Raw genomic sequence first — 16,569 nt, forward strand, 5'->3', positions numbered from 1 at the left:
TCAATTTAGCTTTACATCACTCACTCACCAATGGATCTCCTGCAGTGAATGGGTGCCGTCAGACTGGGAGCTGATAAAAACAACACAATAACCCAAACGTCTTGTTTGTCATTAAGGTGTTTTTAATTTTAAACCGTTGCTTCTGGATATTAATATTGTGTTCTCCAGTAAAAAAGTTGTCTAGTCTGATTGTGATGTTTTTCTGACGGCACCCATTCACTGCAGATGATCCACTGGTGAGCAAGTGATGTAATGTTATATTTCTCCAAATATCTTTTGATGAAGAAAAGAAACTCATCTACATCTTAGATGGCCTGAGGTTGAGTACATTTTTAGCAAAATCTCTGGCTGAACTATTCCTTTAAGGAGTTCCTAAGTAGTTGATTGTCACTAAAATTGAGATTACTGTCATGTCACATTGTATAAACAGTAAATTTCTTATGATTTTTTGTTGAACTGCAGTCTGAACAGGCTTATTAAAGTTTTAATGAGAGTTTGGCTAGAATCTGAAGTGAAACGCTCTCAATTTTTCGGGTTTCACCACATATCATTCATAGATTACTGATTAGAGTGCCACTCCCTAATGTCTGGGTGTATTATTCATGATGTAAAATGTACTATTGATTGCTAATTGACTGTAAGGTGGCCCTGCTGGGACAGAAAGGACTGTGAGAGGAGATGGAGTGTCTGTTGTACATTAATGACATTGAGATGCTTTAAAAGGCAAAGAAACACCTTCTTTTCTTTTTAAACATCCAGCCCTGAACTGTCCCTTGCGGGTCTTCCGTTAGGTTCCCGTGGAAAAAGCGGGCCCTCCCAGAAGAAGTGCCACCCCCACAGTGCGCCTACACATCCCGGGGTCCGGCAGTCCCACCCGGCGCCCCCGAGCTGACTCTAAGAAAACAGGACTGCTCTCCAAAGGAAAGAGTCTATTAAAAAGGCTTGGTGCTGTCAAATAGTTTCACATTACTCTCTTTACAGCAGCCGGGATACGGAGGTTGGAATTGCGGAGAAATTACCTTAGAAGGTGGGAAAAAGAACATTTCTCCCATCTTCTGTTTCTGTAATCACATGGATTGGCCATGGAAAAGAGAAAGGGAAATGGTGGAAACTTGGGCTTTCATGACCACAACTTCAGCTTTATGCCATTGAAACTCTTCTGCAAGCTCTGTCTGCCCACGTTTCATTCTTAAAAGCACAGAAACGCTCACTTAATGTGAGTTACTAAGATGTCTTGTTATAAATATACAATACAAGGGATGTTCTTGAATAATAAAATAAAATCTATATTTATTTAATTAGAAAAAGATTTAATTGTATTCATTTTAATTGATATTGTTATTTAATAAAGTTGTTAAATATTTAATAAAATAATAATAATAATTGTAATAATTGTAATTATAATAATAAATTGAATATCTTAAATTTAATAAAATGTCATTATTTTAATTTAACAAATATTTCATAATAATAATAATAATTATTATTATTAGACTATATTTTTGGCACATTTTTCATGTAGACCTGCTGTTGTAAGAGAATAACCTAATAATGTAGCACAAAGTTTTAGGAGTTGAAACGTAATGATACAATGCTTATATTTCTATAAATACCTTGAGGGAAAACAGTGTGTTCTGACACTTTTGACAGGAGGTTTTTTTGTTTGTTTGTTTGTTTTTTTAAAGCACTGACAGGTCATGAAACTCCTAGTGGAAGTGAGCCTCCTCATATTTGCCTTATTCAATGCACAATGGTTTGTGTTGTGTATCTGTGTGACCAAGTGTTCGTGGGTGTCAGAATTAGGGAAGGAGGGATTCTAACTTTGTTTAATTTTTTATTTTATTTTATTTATTTTTCAATGGGTGTCAGAATTAGGGAAGGAGGGATTCTAACTTTGTTTAATCACTTTGGAAGGAGCACGTCTGTTTAAATGGTTCATAAATCCATTCACGTGTAAATTGTGCAGCTGAATGCAACAATTTGCATAAGAATGTTTTTATTTAAGAAGTGTTGTATGTTTTCACAAACAGGGCCCTTAATTTCCACTTTTAGCAGAACTTATTCATAGTTTTGCATAAATGAGTTTGGTTGTTGACTCACTGATTCCTCTCCCAGCATTCAAATCATTCGAATAACATGATGCACGTATTCTGTACTTGAGAAGGATGAAGGAAAAGAGCAACTGTGAATGTATGGCCAAGGAACTCCGTCTCCAATATGTGATCCATTTCATCCAGTCTGTACTGTATTTCTTCTTCATACATTGTTCATTATGTTTTGTTTGTCACTTCAACCCTTCATTTTGTCCTGAACGAACATAATAAAAGTAGGTTTGCAAGGATGGACCGAGACTGCCAAAAAACAGGAATGTATGAGAAACATTCTGTATAGCTTGTACAATTTTCAGCCAAAATTCCAGGAATTTTAATTCATCAGAATAACTGTTTTTTTTTTTCACCCCGGAATCATTTAATCATAAGATCTGCTTCTACATGTTTGAGTGACTGCTGCTCTTTTTGTACTTTTTGTCCATTTGTACATTCTTTTTAAATGTTTATACTTGCTTTTCAGACTGCCTTTTTTGTACATTAAACTTTATAATCTGACAGTGCAAGCTTTCCTCATGGTGTCTTCAAACCGTAATGTTTTAAAGTCTGCAACTGTGTGCTAGCTGTATGAAAAAGAATTATAAGCCTATATTGGTGATTATCAAATATTGTGTGAGTGTGCATGTGCAGTTTTATATCAAAATAAATTTGATATTTTATACACACTGTTGTATGTGTATATTTTATTAACTCAAGTCAAGTTTCTGTAGTTTTAGAATGTGAGTAAATTGGGGACGGTAGATAAAATATTATCATAAACTTCCGAAAGATGGCGCCAAAATTCCATAATTGCCCGCAGATGTAGTGATTTAAAACAAAAAGGAAGTAGATTATTATTATTATTTTTCCTTGCTCTTTAATATCACCAACTACATTGTAAAATCACCGGTCTCTCTCTTAAACACACCCAAAAACAGTATAATAAATTATTCTTACCTGCTCTTTCGCTCCGTCCTGCACAAACTTTTTGGCAGAATAATAACCACAATTTCATGCACTCGTTTTTAGCTCTGGAACTCCACCTTATAGAATTATTTTATTATTATTATTATTATTATGAATAATATTATTATTATTATTATTATTATTTTGTAATAAAAAAAATGACAATTACAGATTAAATTACAGAATTCCCACGTACAGATGCTCAATTACTGGAGCATCTGGGTTTCGAAATGGGCTTAGTTTAAGCCATTTTTTTATTATTAATTTTTTCCTGTATATTTGAATTTCGCATTAAAAATTTGTGTAAATTGAGGTGGTTGGAGAAGCACCATAAAAGCCACGTTGTCACGGGGTACCTGTTACTATTCTCATCGCTGCTCTAAATAAGCCAGTCACTACTGCTTGAGATTACTGTGTAAGGTTATATAGACTGACAGAACGGAATTCCTTTCAGATGGCAGGTAACATTATTTGTAATGAATAGATTTAAACCATAACTCTAATGTGATCATATCTATACTGACGCAAAAATTCTAATCAATGGGGGATTCGGCTTTCTTGACCCTCCATATAACCCCCCTGCACAATAAACTTCGTGTCCCATAAGAAACAGTGTAGTAACACTGACCGCCCAAAGGGCTCAACCCACTGATGAGAGCGCGAGCGCTGGTTCTTCATCAGAGCGCACACATACGGCTTCTGAGACGATGGATTACAAACTCTGAATTAAGTTGCTAATTACAAGTGATCTTTTCATACCTGCTGGTCATTTCGAACGTCATATTCTGACGCCCTCATTTTTTCTTTTCTTAAAAATATAGTCTAACAATATCTTTACATTGATATAAGCGCAATGATTTTGTGCGTTTACCATTAACGGCGCAATATAGATTTCAAGTTTGTAACTTATTTATTGCTAAAAACGCCTTTGAAAACAATGGACTTAATATACTGTAAAGTTCTACTTATGACTCTCCTGACCGTTCAGGTAAGATAATTGTTTTTATGACCAGAAGAAGCGTTTGTTTTTAATGCGGGTTTGATGTGGGTTTTAATGCAAAGTCGCTTGGTAAGTTGAATGTTTTATTTCTTTCAGGTTCGTAGTGACATAGTGTCACCGTCAAAACATCCAGGTAAAGGATCAGTTAAAATTCACAAATGTTTTGTATTTATTTATTTAGGCTATTTATTTATATTTCAAAACTCATAGAAATGTGTCAAAAACGTAAACCATTGCAACCAAATTTGTTGCTTTGTTTATACAATAAAAGGCTATGCACAAATTCATCTTAATTTAAACTGAGGATTACTTTTTTCTCAGTTATGTTGAATTTAAAAGGTTCATTTATCACGACCTTTTCATTATGTATTTAGTATAATAAACATAAATGATCGTTTGTACTGTTTGTTCTCTTATTTGTCATGAAACTCTAAACACGTGACTGTAATCGCAGTTATATTGACGAGGAATCGACATTTAACACTAAAATAGAGGCCAACATCCTCATCCACAATAACACTTTCTGCTACAAATTTGCTTCAAATCTTATCAAGTTTCATAAAATTCCACGTTTGACCAAGGGAAATTGATTAGTCAGTATGAGATCATCTTTTGGCTGTGTTATGACATGTTATGAAACTCAGAAAATGAGGACATCTTTGCAGGTAATGCATAATATAAAATAAATAAAGAAACAAACTAGATAGATAGATAGATAGATAGATAGATAGATAGTTTATATACACTAAAATAAAGCTTTTCTAAAAACAGATAAGTTGCAGAACAAGAAGATAAAACTTAGCATTTTGTCTCTTTGGAAGTTAATGTAATTTTGAATTTTATTATAGGAATATGTAGATTAATTAATAGTAAAATAGCTGTCTTTGAATATGGATAGAAAATTCCAGACTTGGTTGATTCTCAAAAGGCAGGTGTAGTGATTAGTCTTTTCATTACAGTCCAGGTTAAGCACTATTAATAGCCTCTTCTGGATGTTTAGTACTCTGCACACAGAATATTACAGCCAAAATTGAATATTTTAATCCAAATTGACCAGCCGTGACAAGTTTGAACTGGACTGAACCAATGACAACCGATACGCAGGAAAGCTGTCTCAAGATCATTTCTTTGAACCCCTCTGTCAAACTTAATAAGAATAAACAGAAAGCAAACAAGATCAAAAATTTTCAAAAAATGATGCTGTGCTGACTGCAACATCTCACTGTAACGTTTTTGCATCTGTGTGTACATTTGTGCACATATGGATGTGTTTGTTGTGCTCAGGCCTGCAGGTGCTGGCCACAGCTTCACATTACTGGCCTCTGGATTCAGTGGAAGGGATCCACGGCCTTTCAGACCAGATTGGGAACAGAACAGGTCATGTTAATGGGACTAATATAAGTATGTCACACCTGCTTTGTCTTTCTTTCTTTCTTTATGTCTTTTTCTTTCTTTCTTTATGTCTTTCTTTCTTTATGTCTTTCTTTCTGTCTCCACAGCTGTTTAACATTCTTCTAGGGTCACGTCTTAGTTGCAGAAATCTCTGAGGCTTTGCAGCTGTCTTCAGTTCTTAAAATGAAATGATTTCCTCATTTGATTCGAAACTTACATGATTACCTCAGTTGTGATGAAGACAAATGACTGTGGCATTTAAGGGTGTCAAAAGTACACACAGTTTCTCTCAGTGATTTACTAGTCCACTTGGATTTTTCGCTGTCTAAACTCACCAGTATATATCACTAGACTGATAGCTCTGAAATGCCCTCCGCAGATCTGCTGAAAATGTGAAAATGTGTGTGTGTGAGACAAACACCCACAAGCCATTCCATAGCTGGAGTATATTCCCAGTATAAGTACAGTATGGCAGTTGTTCTGTGGCGGCTAATTCAGAACAAATGGAGGGCTGAGAGGAATTCTCTGGGTGCCTCAGACTTGTGTCGACACAATGTGTCCCATGTGCAGATCTAAAAGATATCTTAAAATCTGAATGCTGCTTTGAATGTTACACTGGGACACTAGTCATCTTGTCCACCGTGTCTCACAATGTCCCTTTTTTCTGTTTCATGTCCCTGTGCTCATTTGTACATGTGTCTGTTTGCTGAATCACCTGTTTTTTGTTTTTCTGTCTCACTTTCTTTGTTGTTTCCACATTCTCTCCATCACAGCTGTCAGAATCCACAACCACACTGTCCTGACTACACATAATTCTTCCTCTGTGTATACCAATGACTCTGCCTACACTAACATTTCCGCCACTGTAGGTGAGGCTCTTACACATCTTCACTTACTACCTAGTTCACAGTTATGGGTCTTGGGGAATAGTGTTAGGGCCTATACAACCTTGTATATCAGCGGGGCATCATTAGGAGAAAGTAAACTAAAGAAAAACTCTGATGCAATTGAAGGGTAATTGAAGCATGCATTGTTTAGTGCTGTTTAATCTGGCATTCTTCACTGAAATCAAACCTTTCGTAAGCGTTACGACTGATTTTATTGGATCCAGTGTGTTTGTGAAACTGCGTTTGAAAACCTTGTTCCATTTCAGAAATCTGTTGTATGTGGTGTGATTTGTTATGTCGGTTCATTTAAAACAAATGTCCCAGCCAAAATTGTACAACGGTTTGAATCAAACTGATTGAGCAGCATTGCAAGCGTGCTGGTATTTAGTATAACAGACCTCCACTGTTTGAATCCTTCCGCTTGTCTTTGTTTGCTACATGAATTCTAATTTTATTAGTGAAGCAAATTCCAAACAAATCCAAACTGACAGTTTATATATGTCTTTTACTGTAGGAAATTCTGTATTGATAGTTCATTTGCCTTTATCAAAATCTCACTCTAAAAAGCCACATTTAAGGTAGTTCTGCACAATACTTCACAAAGGCATGCCGATACCCTGGATCTCACTGCATAGATGGATGTTCGGTCCTCTGTACCTCTTTATCTCTCTGCCCCCTTTACAACTGTTGTTCACTCACTCCATACTTCAGTCTGTCTCCTTTCTGTCTTCTGCCATCCACTGTGTCTCCACTGAGCACTCTTTTCCATGATCATCTCTTCTCCTAACTCATCCATTCATGAGGTGTGATGGTGCTACGGCTCCCAATGTGTCCACAGATCCTGGCTTTTTAGGTCTAATAAAGGAGGTTTTATTGAACAAAGTCACTGCATTCAAATGAGAACAACTTACCAATGACCAAAAAAAAAAAAATAATGAAAAAAAATGAATTCATCTGCAGTTCAGTTGTTCAGATTGGCTTTTTCATTCCCCAGATCCTCATAATTCAGGAGATCTGCACGTTTTAGAGAATGGTGTAAAGTACTCATATTTTTATTATATGGGTGAAAGGTTAGGATTTCCTCATAAAGTCTCAAGTCAGAACATCACATGAACAAATGACTTTGTTGAGCATAAAACAGCTGTCTTTCCAATTAGACTATCAATGAATAAAATAATAAAGATAATAGATAAAAAAGGAAAGAATGATGAATTAGGTTTTTGCATGAGATGATTATGAACTGTAATGCCTTCTGAAATTCATTTCAAGTGTTATAATCTTGTTGGTGGCTCTCTCATCATGTAGACATTGTAGAAGGAATGGTGAATAAGGGCATCTATCTGAATGGTGATAATGGGGCCACTTTCCTTCACTTTGGCAACTATAAAGACTCCTGCATAAGTGATCCTACTTTGTGTGGACCTGCCGGTGAGTTTTTATTGTGCTCCTGCACTCTGTTGTTATAGAAGTGCATGAACATCTTTATATGGTCATAGATGTATGACAGTTGAGTAATGTGTTGTTCAGGTTATAGATGATGTAATAAAGGCTAATAGTTCAAAATGAAGTTTATATTTCTCAAGAGCAAATATATCAGCTTACTTCAAGCATTTTGTGCATGAAAGCTGATATCATCTGTTATTCATCTGCTCACATCAGCGCACATTCCTTTGCTCTCAAAATACAGAGAATATGTTGTATTTATATTTATTTTCCAGGGTTTGACCAAAGTAAGACTTGCAATATTGATTGTGATGAAGCGGCCTGGATCTAATAAAGAAGCTTTTGTTTAAAGTTAGATATCAGTACGTATCGGAAAAAGAGCTTGGCTTTTGGTTGTAGCCTGAGGGTTATGAAAATCAGACTTAAAAACTTACATCTATTAATGCATCACTTTTTGTTATTTATTCATTTATTAATATTATTATTTCAAAATAAAATGTACAAATTTACATCAAATTATAATATATTAGTAAAATATTATAGTATGTTAAATATTATTAAAACATTATTATTATAATAAAGGAAAATATAATTATTTTGAATGAATAAATGCAATTATTTGAGCATCAAATCACAGTGTAAATACTATGTATGCTGTATTAAGAAGTTTTTTTTTTTTTCTAAATTTCTTTGTGTATTGGCGTCACAATACTTTGAGCTCAACACTAAAGCTTTATTTAACTCTTACTCCTGGACAGGGATAACTTTCTCCTTCTTCTGGAAAAACAATGAGATAGATTCTCGTTTTGCGATTGCATCCGGAGGTAAAGTCATCTCAAGCGGTTTCTCTGTCTACTCTAACCCTCATGGCGGATACGTGGAGTTCTACACGAGAGGAGACTCCAAGACATGGAAAGCACATATTAAACTTCCAGGTAGTTATTATTTGAGTGTGTTAGTGTGTGTGGGGGGGGTGCTTAAATGGTTTGGAGAACCATTGAATTTTGCCTTATCTTTAAAGCCAAAAGATATTTCCCATGATCTTGAAAATTTGCACACATGGACTCATGTTGAAATACATTCTGGTTTGGAATTACATTTGCAGTCTAACCGTAAATATTTTGAATATGTAGTTTTGTGCATAATTATATTGATTACATCCAGATGTCCAAACGTACTTGGGTCGATAGGCTTCAGAATAAACATTCTCTTTTGGACTTGACAGCGTGATTTAAATTTGTATTTCACTGTGAAAGGAAATGGAAGTTTGCGCGAATAAGTGGCTCAAGTAAAATCATTTAGCTGCCCGACAAAATAATCATTAAAATCTTTCAGTCATTTGGGGATTTGTGTCATTTTCCAAATACATCTTCAGTATCTGAAAGTGTTGTGTAGTGTAGTGATTATACACTGCCATTCAAAAGTTTGGGGGCAATTTTTGTCTTTTTTTTTTTAATACGTCTGTGAAGCAACAACGCATTTAATTGTTAAAAAAGTGACAGCAAAGACATTTCGAATGTTAGTAACATTTTTTTTTTTGATTAGATGCTGTTTTGAACTTTCTACTCATCAAAGAATCCTGAAACTATGTATCACAGTTTCCACAAAAATATTAAGCAGCACAACTGTTTTCAAGATAATAAAATCTTCATATTAGAATCATAATATCATCCAACTAGAATCATAATAATGTCATTATATTAGAATAATTTCTGAAGGATCATGTGAAACTGAAGAGTACTGGCTCCTGAAAATTCGCCATCATATGAATACATTTTAAAATATGATAAAATAGAAAGCAGTTATTTTAAATTGAAATAGTATTTCACAGTATTACTGTTTTTACTGTTTTTTGATCAATTAAATGCAGCCTCTAGGATAAAGTCAGAAAATGAACAAGATACCCGAGTATTGTACCTAAGACTAAAACGTGTATTACCAAAGCATAAACCAATTCCTCGAAAAGAGAGGCATTAAACCATTAGGTACTGAGTGGGATGATGTGATGAGACATTCTCAATGTGCTGTTTTATCCCTGGACAGATGAAATGAGCCATTGACAGTTCAGCTCAGAGTTTCTGTATACCATGTCTTATTGGCTTCATTATAAACTGATGAAATCCATTCACATGCTGTCTCCAGCTCTTAGTCTGTTAAATCTAAACTTGTGTTTTATGGACCCAGACACTATGAGCAGATCTGGAAATAATGTTACCATTATCTTTATTTCCAGTCAAAACATGAAATCCATGTATGCTTGTTTGAAATTTCATGTGCTCGCTTTCTCTCTTCTGTCATCTCTGTCTTTATCTAGGGCCCTACTGGACACACGTGCTCTTCACATGGACCCAAAGGGAGGGGTTAAAAGTCTACATTAATGGGACATTCAGCGTCGGAGACCCCACAGGAAATATTTCTCAGAATTATGGCGATCCCTATGCCGACCTGGTCATTGGCACAGGAAACACAGGGAATTACAACCACTATGCCACAGGGGCCTTCGATGAGTTTGTGATTTGGGAGAGGGCCTTGTCCCCTCAGGATATCATGAAGTACTACAAAGCAGCCATTGGTAAGTTATTATGGAGCTCATTGTGACTCAAATCTGCTATCATTATCATTTAATTTATCTATTAGTTTATTTTCTCTGTGGCAGCCTTCACTTGTCCCAACCATGTGCTTCTCTGCGGTTGTCGGCCATTGGTGTTGTTGTCAGGGCTTCCCAAATTAGCTGCACTTGATCTTTGGTTTCTCTGGCTTGTCCCAACTTGCCTTTTAGCAGATGGCAGCACCCCATGTTTTTCAGTATACTGAATATTCCTGGTTAATTCTGTCTGTCTTTATTCATTATTCATTTGAAGTACAATAGCAATTAAGCCACTGAACAATTTTACAATTAAGCAATGCTTAAATGTATGATTTTTTTTGTTATTGCATTGAATATAGAGAACATTAAACTTTATTAAAGTAGTATCTGCACACAAAACTGGTTTTTAAAATGAAAACCTTAAAGGGGTCATATGATGTTGCTGAAAAGAACATTATTTTGTGTATTTGGTGTAATGAAATGTGTTTATGTCATTTAAGGTTAAAAAACACATTATGTTTTCACATAATGTACATTATTGTTTCTCCTCCATGCCCCGCCTTCGGAAACGCATAGTTTTTTACAAAGTTCATCGGTCTGAAAAGCGAGGTGTGCTCTGATTGGCCAGCTATCCAGGGCGTTGTGATTGGTCAAATGTTTCAAGCGTCTGACGGAAATGTTACGCCCCTCAACATATACAGTCATGGCGTGTTCAGGTCAGAACACCGGCGCAACAAGACAAAACCAATAAAACCTATTTGTTGCATCCAGTGGGGAAATAAATACGGATTATAATGACTTATACTGTCTTTTTAAGCATTGCGTTGCATATCGCGCCACGTAAACATAAAACCATGTCTGCATTTGTGTTCGGAGAAACGACCAACAACAAGTGCTACTCTACATTGCTCAAAACTCACGTTTGAATCATCAGTGGCAAATTCTTTACATATGTAAACCTACTTACATACCATTAGTCAGAACCGCCAGACTGTCCTTGCAAAGAGTGAGGAATGGCCCGCGGCTTGAGTGAGCGGCAGCCAGAGGCTATAATGAGGAACGGCCCACGGAATCGACGAAGGAGCGGCTGGGGGTTGCGGCAACCACATGTGATGACCCTGTGCTGGACTCTTGATAAGTTGATTTATTTCCTCAGCGACCAGCACAGATCAGCTCTAGGCATGACGAAGAGGATATCATGCTTTTTTTGAAGGCCAAACAAAGTAGTTTCACTTTCACAATGAAACACACAGCTTCTCCATGAAATGGCGCCAGAGGCAACAGCGAGAATAAAAGGTACGCCTTCTTTCTTTGTGTGAACATGTGGGCAGCGTTATGCAAATCTTCCCACATATTGACATAGAGATGTGGGGGCGTGTTAGAACGAGCCATTTCAGGGGGGCGTGGACAAGTCTTAACTTTGATAAAGAATATCTCTTTGGATTTGTGTCTTTAGTCTTTGCAACTTTACAGATCTTTATTATGCACCAAGAGCTTGTAACACTCCAAAGAGAAAGGAAAAATTGAAATCGCATCATATGACCCCTTTAAAGATAAAATTAAATAAATCCCACTTGAGTTGATGTTTTGTGATCAAAGATTAAGTGTGGAATAGGTCTGCTAATATTTTTGGAGGGAGGCACAAATAATTTGTAATATTTTTAATGTACATTACTGTTCAGAAGGTTGGGGTCAGTAAGATTTTTTATTCAGCAAGGATGCAATAAATTAATCAAAAGTGAAAGTGAACATACAGTACTTATAAAATAACTTATAATGTAAGATTTTTATTTCAGATGTGTGCTTTCCATCCATTAAAAAATCTTTAAAAAAACTGTTTACTTCAGGTTTTTAGAAAAACAAAATATATATATATATATATGTATGTATATATATATATACTGTATATTATATATTATACTGTATATACAGGTGCATCTCAATAAATTAGAATGTCGTGGAAAAGTTCATTTACTGTACATGTACTCAATACTTGGTAGGGGCTCCTTTTGCTTTAATTACTGCCTCAATTCGGCGTGGCATGGAGGTGATCAGTTTGTGGCACTGCTGAGGTGGTATGGAAGCTCTCTGGTGTTCAGGTCTGGTGAGTTTGCTGACCAGTCAAGCACACCAACACCATGGTCATTTAACCAACTTTTGGTGCTTTTGGCAGTGTGGGCAGGTGCCAAATCCTGCTGGAAAATGAAATCAGCATCTTCAAAAACATCATAAGCAAAAATAAACATAAACCAAACCAAAATTAACTTGTACCAGTTACATTGACTTTCAAAAAAAAAAAAGCACAAAACACCAACACCAGAAGATGACATTGCACCCCAAATCATCACAGACTGTGGAAACTTAACACTGGACTTCAAGCAACTTGAGCTATGAGCTTCTCCACCCTTCCTCCAGACTCTAGGACCTTGATTTCCAAATGAAACGCAAAACTTGCTCTCATCTGAAAAGAGGAATCTGGACCACTGGGCAACAGTCCAGTTCTTCTTCTCTTTAGCCCAGGTAAGACGCCTCTGACATTGTCTGTGGTTCAGGAGTGGCTTAACAAGAGGAATACGACAACTGTAGCCAAATCCCTTGAAACATCTGTGTTTGGTGGCTCTTGAAAAGTCCATTCCTTGTGAAGTTCACTCAAATTCTTGAATCGATTTTGCTTGACAATCCTCATAAGGCTGCGGTTCTCTCCTGTTGTGCATCTTTTTCTTCCACACTTTTTCCTTCCACTCAACTTTCTGTTAACAATGCTCGGATACAGCACTCTGTGAACAGCCAGCTTCTTGGCAATGACTGTTTGTGGTTTATACCTCCTTGTGAAGGGTGTCAATGATTGTCTTCTGGACAACTGTCAGATCAGCAGTCTTCTCCATGATTGTGTAGCCTAGTGAACCAAACGGAGAGATCATTTTGAAGGTTTAGGAAACCTTTGCAGGTGTTTTGAGTTGATTAGCTGATTGGCATTTCACCATATTCTAATTTGTTGAGATTTGGTGGGTTTTTGTAAAAAGTTAGCCAAAATCATCATAATTAAAGGAACCAAAGACTTAAACTACTTCAGTCTGTGTGCATTGAATTTATTTAATACACAAGTTTCACAGTTTGAGTTGAATTACTGAAATAAATGAACTTTTCCATGACATTCTAATTTATTGAGATGCACCTGTATATATTAGGCAGCACAACTGTTTTCAGTACTGATAAAAATAAGAAATGATTCTTAAGTTACAAATCAGCATATTATAAGAATTTCTGAAGGAGATGTGACACTTAAGACTGGAATTATAGTATTAAATTACATTTAAAAATATATTAAATTATATATTAATATATTATATATTAATTTAATTTTAATAATAGTCCCCAATATTACAGTTTTACTGTATTGTTGATCAAATAAATGCAAATGCAAGTAAAGTCTTGGTGAGCGTAAGAGACTACTTTTAAAAACACTTAAAAAATATATTTTCCAATCCCAAACTTTTGAATGGTAGTCAGTGATCTAGATAAATACAAAGAAAAAAAGTGTACTCTAAAGTGCCATTGGTGGAGATCACGGCCAAAAAGTGGATTCCAGAATGTTCTTTTTGACTGTATGGATGAGAAACATCTGTGATGCTGCCGCTTTGCTTTTTTGCCATTATTGGAGTTATTACCCTGCGTGCAGGTTATTATAGAGAGGAAGAAGCATTTGAAGACAATTTCCTTCAGAGACACTGGTCCACATTCCACCAGTCCTCAAAACGAACCACATTGAAATGCACTGTTGAAATACCATTATATGTTTGTTCTTGCGCATGTGTCCTCGAAGGCAGTTTTAATGGCTCTGGTTGTAACTTTGCATATCTTTACCTTATATGTATGTGGCGGCGGGACGAGTTTTATATCAGGGTTTTGTTTTCTTTTAAACTGCAAGTGTTTGGAACCTCGTCTGGGCAGCTGGTTGAAGTTTCTTGTAGGCAAGATGTCTTCAGTGTGGCAAAGACAAATTTAACAAATGTTTTCCATCTTCATCAGTATCACAGAGCAGACCAATGAGGTCTTTAACACCAGGAGATACCTGTCCATTAACATTCCCATTCATCTCAATGCCAGTTGGCAAATGCCCACCATAATAGTGTAGTTAGAAAAACTTCCAGCAAGGGCTAACAGGGCCATGCTAATTAGACAAACCTTGACCTTTTAGACCAGACAACACAAAAAACTTGAAGTCATGCCTTTCCATTACCATACAAACATTATATTGTTTTCCAAAATGAATAAAAGTAAATTAAATGAAGTACAATACTGAACTGGTCATCTTAGTTCAGACCTTGAGTGATGCATTGCCAGTATTTGTATCTTGCTTTCCAGTAAATATATATTTAAACATTCTTAAAACAAGATGCGTTTACTGGAAAATTAAAATTGGTGAATAGTTTATTCTTCCTCTTTTAAAAGCATGTATTTCTAAAACAGTAATATCCAAAAATAAATACTTTGGATCCAGTGTAAGTCACAATGAATAAAAGCATCTACCAAATGTGTACATGTAAAATCATGCTAAAATTCAGGACCCTGTCTCCAATACTTTAATTTTAAAATAAATGTATATCTCAACAGTTTTGTTTCTCAAGTAAATTATTGAAACTTTTATAGTGCAACTTTACAATTCAGTTCCATAAACATCCATACTGGCATTTGAACAAATATGGATCCATGGCTCTTTTAAAGAGGGATGATAGTGATAATGTAGGTCGATGTTGGCACTCTGGAGGAGGTATTGGCCACCACTTTAGAAACTGTGAAATATATCATCTCACAGCACTGATTGTTAGCCACTGTTAGGGATAAAGACCTTTTGTTAATGATAAAAAAAACATGTTGTTGTTGAAGAAGAAGAGAAAATCTACTGTTGTTTTGCTCACGTCCAGCTTTAATAGGCTCTAATGAGGGGCATAGTACAGAGTCATTAGCGAGCTGCTTTGCCAGGGGCCCTATAAACCAGCCTCACTGCAACCAACATGTGCTTTCGGGGAAAGGTATCACATGTGCCTTTCCAGCAGGTGTGAACTATTTGTTCCATGAGATGAAGAGAACTTGTTCAGAGCTCTTTAGTTCATAGCTTCTGTGCATAGCTTTGATGTCATTTATTACAACATTCAATTATTATTTAATTTTTCTTATTTATTTATTATTTTTAAAATTGAATCAAATAAATATTAGAAATGTAAAATAATTTTTCATTTTACAAATTTTTATACATACATTTAATTTAATTTATTATTCATTTCTGTTTTCTTTGCACAGCATTTCATTTATTTTTGTCACCACAGGTGATAATGTGATGTCCACCTTCCCAACCGAAGCATCCATCAATGTCACTGCTGCAACAGATACTCAGTTAAAGGTAAATTCTTCTGACCTGAGGTCACCTGTTGCACTTTCTGAATCTGCTTCTGTGAGTTAGGATTGTGAAACAGCAGAAATACAACTTCATCACATATTACTCCAAATTCCAGGGTTATCTAAGAGATTTCACAAGGCACATTTCACATTGACATTTCACACTCATTAGAATTCCCCCCCCCCCCCCCAAAAAAAAAAACACTGAAACTTTGACTAATGTATGTAAATGCAAACACATCTGTAATGAGGAAAAGGACTAACCTGTCTCTCTTTCCTCTCAGTGAAAGTAAGAAATAAGTGCTTGCGGTGAATTCACCAGTATCTAATTACGAAACATATTTGTCTTTGGTTTCTGTTAGTTTGATTAATTGAGTTTACTGAAACGACCGAGGCAGGATTTCTCACTCATCGGCCTTAATCGAAACCATCCCAGCCTGGCTAGTCTCACTGCAGTGAAGTCTGTTTTTTGGAATTTAAGATTCATGAGTTTATTTAAGCAAAATAACAACTAATCCCCCCAAAATACACTTCATAAACCTTGAAGGATTTATTTATATGTCACCACTGTCAGCTAATTGCAAAAAAATCATTCCCAAGTGAATGTTATTTTAGTATCACTGATATGCTATTATAGTTTTTGATAGTAGTTTGAATTAAATTTTATTTTTATTATTTCTTTTTAATTTTAATTAAAAAGAAAAAAATTTAAGTAATTTTGTTGTGTTTTTATAATTTTTAGCATTTTTTTAATATGTCTGTAAAGTTTGTCTGTATCAAGTTTTTAGTTTTAGTTAGTTAGGCTTTAAT

General features: G+C 35.6%; 2 protein-coding genes across 17 annotated transcripts in view; both read left to right on the plus strand.

Moving 5' to 3' along the window:
* Positions 1-1,321, plus strand: part of LOC109070212 (RIMS-binding protein 2-like) — a 112,960-nt gene extending 111,639 nt beyond the window's left edge. For 9 of the 16 annotated variants that reach the window (XM_042762514.1, XM_042762521.1, XM_042762522.1 and 6 more), the window contains one exon: positions 792-1,320. In XM_042762514.1, coding sequence (XP_042618448.1) covers positions 792-959 — 168 coding nt within the window. In that variant the 3' untranslated portion in view covers positions 960-1,320. Of the gene's footprint in view, positions 1-791 lie in introns of all 16 variants that reach the window. The other 7 variants (XR_006160665.1, XR_006160667.1, XM_042762531.1 and 4 more) reach the window with 5 other exon arrangements.
* Positions 1,322-3,386: 2,065 nt separating this feature from the next.
* LOC109094951 (adhesion G-protein coupled receptor D1-like) overlaps positions 3,387-16,569 on the plus strand; it is a 51,496-nt gene continuing 38,313 nt past the window's right edge. Inside the window, exons 1-8 of the mRNA XM_042763039.1 lie at positions 3,387-4,041; positions 4,150-4,186; positions 5,338-5,454; positions 6,219-6,314; positions 7,638-7,760; positions 8,534-8,710; positions 10,090-10,347; positions 15,690-15,763. Coding sequence (XP_042618973.1) covers positions 3,991-4,041; positions 4,150-4,186; positions 5,338-5,454; positions 6,219-6,314; positions 7,638-7,760; positions 8,534-8,710; positions 10,090-10,347; positions 15,690-15,763 — 933 coding nt within the window. The 5' untranslated portion in view covers positions 3,387-3,990. The remainder of the gene's footprint in view (positions 4,042-4,149; positions 4,187-5,337; positions 5,455-6,218; positions 6,315-7,637; positions 7,761-8,533; positions 8,711-10,089; positions 10,348-15,689; positions 15,764-16,569) is intronic.

The sequence above is a fragment of the Cyprinus carpio genome, chromosome A8 (genome assembly GCF_018340385.1).
Source record: "Cyprinus carpio isolate SPL01 chromosome A8, ASM1834038v1, whole genome shotgun sequence".
NCBI lineage: Eukaryota > Metazoa > Chordata > Actinopteri > Cypriniformes > Cyprinidae > Cyprinus > Cyprinus carpio.